General features: G+C 32.1%; 1 protein-coding gene across 2 annotated transcripts; it reads left to right on the plus strand.

Moving 5' to 3' along the window:
- LOC129893214 (L-ascorbate oxidase homolog) lies at window positions 1–3,652 on the plus strand. Of its 2 annotated transcripts, XM_055968710.1 has the most exons (9): window positions 1–43; window positions 198–366; window positions 456–565; window positions 1,366–1,636; window positions 1,719–1,821; window positions 1,929–2,274; window positions 2,350–2,715; window positions 3,000–3,078; window positions 3,164–3,652. In XM_055968710.1, the coding sequence occupies exons 2-9, from the start codon at window positions 229–231 to the stop codon at window positions 3,374–3,376; spliced, it is 1,626 nt and encodes a 541-aa protein (XP_055824685.1). In that variant the 5' UTR covers window positions 1–43; window positions 198–228; the 3' UTR covers window positions 3,377–3,652. The 2 variants fall into 2 exon arrangements, with proteins under 2 accessions (XP_055824685.1, XP_055824684.1); XM_055968709.1 differs by lacking the exon at window positions 1–43 and having other exon boundaries at window positions 59–366.
- Window positions 3,653–6,371: the final 2,719 nt, after the last annotated feature.

Genomic DNA, 6,371 nt, shown 5'->3' on the forward strand with positions numbered 1-6,371 from the left:
AATCTGTTCAGACACATAAAAGCAGAACAGAGACAACTCATTTGTAAGCCCATTTCAGCATCTTTTGATCTCTTCATTCAGATTTGTCTAAAGTGACAAAAAAAAAAGTGAAAGAAAGAAGAGTTTCCATTAATAGAAAAATAAAAGTAACTTAGTCTGATAGATCTGTTATCTCACTACATTCTCTTACTTTTTAGTGTTTATAGAAACAGAGCAAGAGAGTTGAAGATGAGTATCTTGTGGTGGTCTTTATTGGTGTTGCAAATCTTATTCCAATTGGGTTTTTCCAATGGGGAAAGCCCATATAGATGGTATAATTGGAATATTACTTATGGTGATATCTATCCTCTTGGTGTCAAGCAACAGGTACTATCAAGAAATGCTTTGGATTTGAAGTATGTGTATTGTTTTTCCTCTGTTTTTTTTTCATGTGAGGAAATTTGTGTATATTTCAGGGGATATTGATAAATGGGCAGTTCCCAGGACCCCCAATAGATAGTGTTACCAATGATAACTTGATTATCAATGTTTTCAACAGTTTGGATGAACCTTTTCTCTTGTCCTGGTGAGTACTTCTCTTCCTTTTGCATTTTTGAATGAGCATTTTACTTTTATGCAAACTGCTTTTCTATGTGGATTTGGTAAGTTGCATATACAAAACTCATAATACATGAACTGAGACTCAAACTTGGCCTCAGTTAAACACTTCAACTTTGTTTGAGAGTGTACATATAGACATGTCAACTTTCTCAACTAATATCTAAATATTCTAACTTGTCCAGAATGTGTTTCGTGGACATCTGGATGTGACACATAAATTATAGAGGTGTCTAGATGATCATTTTCTAAGTTAAGAGTGTTCAACTGTGAGATGAGACGAGGTGTCTTGATGTACATATTCAAAATTGAAGTATTTACTTGGCAGGTAAGGTCAAAGTTTGAGTGTCTACAGAAAAATAGGACAATAATGTGCTATATCACTGTCTGAGTTGCTGTCTTAGTGTAGTTGTTATATTATATATGTTTTATCATTATAGCACTATTACAATGTAGTCTTGACCAATTTTCAATTCTCTGCATAAGGTATTACTTAATTGTGAATACATGACTTTCACTTTCAGAAAAAACAAATCAGATCTGGAACTCGTCGAAGTCTTGAATAATATATTCATCGGTTGAGATTCTCTGATGTTTAGTAATGACTAAAAAAGCAGTTTGGAACAATTTGATTGTTTATCAATTGATATTTATGCCTCATTATTTGTTTCATGTTTGTCATCTGCCTGGATAGTGAATAAAATCTCAATGAAGACCTGAAGTTCCAGCATATAGCTAATAAAAATACGATAATTGACTATTGAGCAGGAATGGAATACAACAGAGGAGGAACTCATGGCAGGATGGAGTATATGGGACTAACTGTCCGATCCCACCAGGCCAAAACTTCACATATGTTCTACAAGTTAAGGACCAGATTGGAAGTTTCTTTTATTTCCCCTCATTGGCTATGCACAAAGCTGCTGGAGGCTATGGTGGCATTACAATCCGTAGTCGTCCGCTGATTCCTGTTCCTTTTCCTCCACCTGCTGGAGATTACACTATATTGGTTGGTGACTGGTTCAAGCAAAATCACACTGTGAGTTAGCGTATAAAAACATATTCTTGAGACATTTTATGGATTCGTCTACTGACTTTGAATCTTATTGCACATATAACAGGATCTCAAGGCAATTTTAGATGGAGGAAATGATCTTCCCTTCCCTGATGGCCTTCTAGTGAACGGTCGTGGATCAAATGGTTTAACTTTCACAGTTGATCAAGGTGATCAATCTAGTTAGTGCAGCAATGTATGCTTGCAAAGTAAACAATTCATTTCTTGATTTTATTTGATACTGACAAGAAACTCTCCGGATAAATTTTGTTTCCAGGTAGGACTTACAGATTCAGGATTTCCAATGTTGGCCTCACAACAGCTATAAATTTTAGAATCCAGGGGCACAAGATGGTCTTAGTTGAAACAGAAGGGACTCACACCCTGCAGAACACCTATGAGTCGCTTGATATCCATTTGGGTCAGTCTTATTCTGTATTGGTCACAATGGACCAGCCAGGACAGGACTATTACATTGTCGCCTCAACGCGCTTCACTTCACCAGTACTAACAGCAACATCAATTCTTCACTACAGCAACTCAGCAGGAAGTGTTTCTGGTCCTCCCCCAGGTGGACCGACAATTGAGATTGATTGGTCTCTCAATCAGGCTCGATCTGTTAGGTAGATTGTGAATCAGGAGCTGCCTGCATTCTTGTTCTTTAGCTCTTTTTGATTATAAGCCATTTCTGCGTGCAGGCAAAATTTGACAGCAAGTGGTCCAAGGCCTAATCCGCAAGGTTCTTATCACTACGGGTTGGTTAACACCACGCGGACAATTAGACTGGCAAATTCTGCTCCAATGATTAATGGTAAAAAGAGGTATGCAGTCAACAGTGTGTCATTCATTCCAGCAGACACACCACTCAAACTTGCAGACTACTTCAAGATTCCAGGGGTCTTTAACCTTGGCAGCATCCAAGACTACCCGAATGGAGGTGGTGGTTATCTCCAGACCTCTGTCATGGCTGCTGATTTCAGAGCCTACGTCGAAGTTGTGTTCGAGAATCCTGAAGACACTGTCCAGTCATGGCATATTGACGGCCATATCTTCTTTGTTGTAGGGTAAATTTTGTTCAATTCAACTCAATTCATCCTATCTCATCACATCCGGAATGTAGAAACGGCAAGAAATGAAAATCAAAGGACAAAAAGCTGTTGAAGTAGTTTTTTTTACGGTTATCCCTCTGAGTTCAACTTCCATACATTCACATCAGGTCACGTAGAAAGACAACTAAATTTAACTGTTAATAATAAGGAGACTAGTAACATGAAATTTAAGACAGATATGTGTATATAAATTTAATTCTATGCATTTATTAGTTTGTTAACACTGATTGGATGAACAGGATGGATGGTGGACAATGGTCAGCTGCAAGCAGATTGAACTACAACTTGAGAGATGGAATTTCACGTTGTGCTATTCAGGTATTTCCCCCAAACTAAACCTTTCAAGTTCATCAGCTTCCTTTTATGTGTGTTTTTAACATTTCATTCATTTTGTGATCAACAGGTTTATCCAAAATCATGGACAGCCTTATACATGCCATTGGACAATGTGGGAATGTGGAACATCAGATCAGAGAATTGGGCACGACAGTACTTAGGCCAGCAATTCTACCTTCGCGTTTATTCACCTGTTAATTCATGGAGAGATGAGTATCCAATTCCAAAGGGTGCTCTTCTCTGTGGCCGTGCATCTGGACGCAGGACTCGCCCACTCTAAGGAACGGATTCCATCAGCTTAACCAGTCACGAAAGGGTGACTACTTATCAATCTTTTTTGTTAATGTGATGCAGAGCTGTGACAAACAATTCTAAAGGGGAAAGTAGCAGAAGCTGCTCTTACTCTGAGCACTTCTCTTTTTTGTTTTATCATTTCATTTTAGGATTACTTGTGAGATTATTGCTTGCAGCATGAGAAGAAAAGTAATCTCTATTCATTAAGTTCATTTTGTAAAACTCAATTCATGAACAAGTTGCTTCTATTTTTTCATCCATTTTTGATGCTTGTATAAGGCTCTGAAATATGCTTTAACTTTCAATCTTTCATTGCTGTGATGGAAAAATCACTAAAAGACAATGATACAATAGAAAAATTAGAATTTTTTTTTGTTCTAGTTAATGATAAAAGAAATTTATTTTTCCCATTTATAATAGACATTTTTTCTACTATCTTATAAATGGGAATAACCACACACCTCGTCAACATGCCTGCTTGGCTTATAAGGAGCATTTCAGTCATTTCACTTAAAACAAAGCAATATAATTGGAGCTAAGGAAATCTTACTGTATCAGCTGAGTATACTTTTGAGTGTGTGGACTAAAGTGTCCTCCGCATATGTCACCTCCTTATCACACTTCCACCACACAATAGCCCAAACCATTCCCTCACGTGTCACGTCCCCAACCATTTCCACTATTTATTATGTATTTCTTAAAGAATTTAACACTGTCTTTTCTCAATATTAAATTTAAATAATTTGTTGATTAAATTCAAACATATTTTTAGAAATGAAAAATTATTGCTAGAAGCAATGTTTTTGAAAATTTCCTGTTTTAATTTATTTGTCATGCTTTATTTTTTTAATCTATTATATATTTAATAATTACGTAAAAAGTATTATAAATCACGATAATAATAACTTGTCTAAAAATAATTTTAATTCTACCATCTTATTAAAGGGGATAAGCAAACACCTCTTCAACATGTCTGTTTCTTGGCATTTAAGGTCAATTATGAAATATTTCTGTCATTTCATTATTTTGATTTGTTTTTATTAATAATTAATTCAATGTAACTCATTTATTCTAATTCCATTTCAAGGTTAACTTTTTTTTATTTTGAAGACATAATTACCCTCTGGGGACCTACAACAAAGGAGCTTGGGTACTCCTGTGTGCTTACTTCTGAGCTTCAAATTTTAACATGTGTATTACCTTTTTTCGTTTCCATCGCTTAATGACTCACTTAATAGCTTTCAACATTATCAGTTTTTAGCTTATTATTCTTAGATTTCAATTTATACTACTCATATTTTTTTTAGTCAGTTTAAAAAAAAGTCATATTTCTATATTTTATAATGATTTAATTTTAAAATGTCCATTTCATTCATAATAAAATAATTTATAGCTACATAAATATTTATAATTTATTTTAAATCATAAATTTCAAAAAAAATTATATTTTTAAATTTCATGCCAAATCAAAGTACATCACATAAATTGGGGCCAGAAATAGGCATCTCTTCATCGACGAATCTGCCTCTAGCTGAGAGTTTTTATGAATCTTTTTTACTTTCTTCATTTTTATTTGTTTGTCTTACTTTCCTTTTTTAGTTTGTTACATATTTAAAAATTACTATAAATCACAATAATTAATAAATTAAAATATTTAAAAATACATATAATAAAATGCTAGACTCTCAAAATTATACCGGTGCCACATAAATTGGGATAGAGGAAGTAGCATATATTATTTTTAAATATTCTAAAAAGTAATGTAAATCATAATAATTAACAACTTTAAATATTTAAAAGACATACAAAATTTGGTTGACTCACAAAATTTAATCAATTTAACATAAAACTGGATATATTATTTACAAATTACATGAAAAAATGACAATAATTAACAACTTAAAATATTTAAAAAACATAAAAAAAATATTGACTCTTGAAATTCTATCTGTGCTACTTAAATTGGGACAGAGAAGTAATGTAGATTATTTAAAAAAATTTAAAAATATTATAAATCATAATAATTAATAACTTAAATAAAAAATTTAATGACACTCTAAATTTCATCTGTATCAATTAAAATATCAGAAATAACTATTGGGCCCTAGTTAAATACTATCAATATCAAAAATTATGTAGACATGTGTTGAAGAGGAATGTGCCATATCAGTAAGGAATCGGAATGAGATCTCCGTATTTTTTATAAAGCTTGAATAATTATTATTTTTTGATCTAATCTTTAGAATTAAGTTAGACACAAGATGCAGAGTTTTTTCTCTTTTTTATGTGGGCAGCATAGATATGTAGAAATAAATCAATAAAGTCGGCAACTTTAGTGGAGTGTTCTTTTTTTAAAAAAGAAAACCTAAAAAAATGTTTTTATTCATTAAATTTATAGTACAAATCTATTTAATATTCTTATTAAAATTTCTTCATAATTTGAGAGCTATTAATAATGTATTTCTCAAAAGCAAAATGATTTAGACTTTTTTGATTTATTTTATCCTCATGTAAGAAGAATTTTATGAATTTTCTTAAATTATTTGATCGTCAAAAAAAGTCAAGTCATATCTTAATTTGTTTATGAATATGAATATCTCAATCTTACGAGATACTTTTTTCATCTTTTTTTACTTGTTAAATTTTAATTTGATACATCTATTAAAAAAATAATGACTGATATAATAAATTGATTAAAAATAATGAATGATATAATAAATTTATCAATTTATGTCTATTAATTAATAGGTCCTAAATTTTTCAATAGAAAATTTCATTTTTTTTTTACATTTTTTAAATACATTAACTTTTCGTGGAATGTGCTAACTGGTAAGCATTAAGTAGAGCAAGAGAGGTGATTCGTAAGAAAGAACGACACCTTGGATTTCTACATACGCTTCTCAAATTTCAAGGCAAATCTTAGACTAAATTATAAACTATCAATCATCATTCCACCTACACCGACAGTAGTATTCCTACTC

Source organism: Solanum dulcamara, chromosome 6, assembly GCF_947179165.1.
Source record: "Solanum dulcamara chromosome 6, daSolDulc1.2, whole genome shotgun sequence".
NCBI classification, from domain to species: Eukaryota; Viridiplantae; Streptophyta; class Magnoliopsida; order Solanales; family Solanaceae; genus Solanum; species Solanum dulcamara.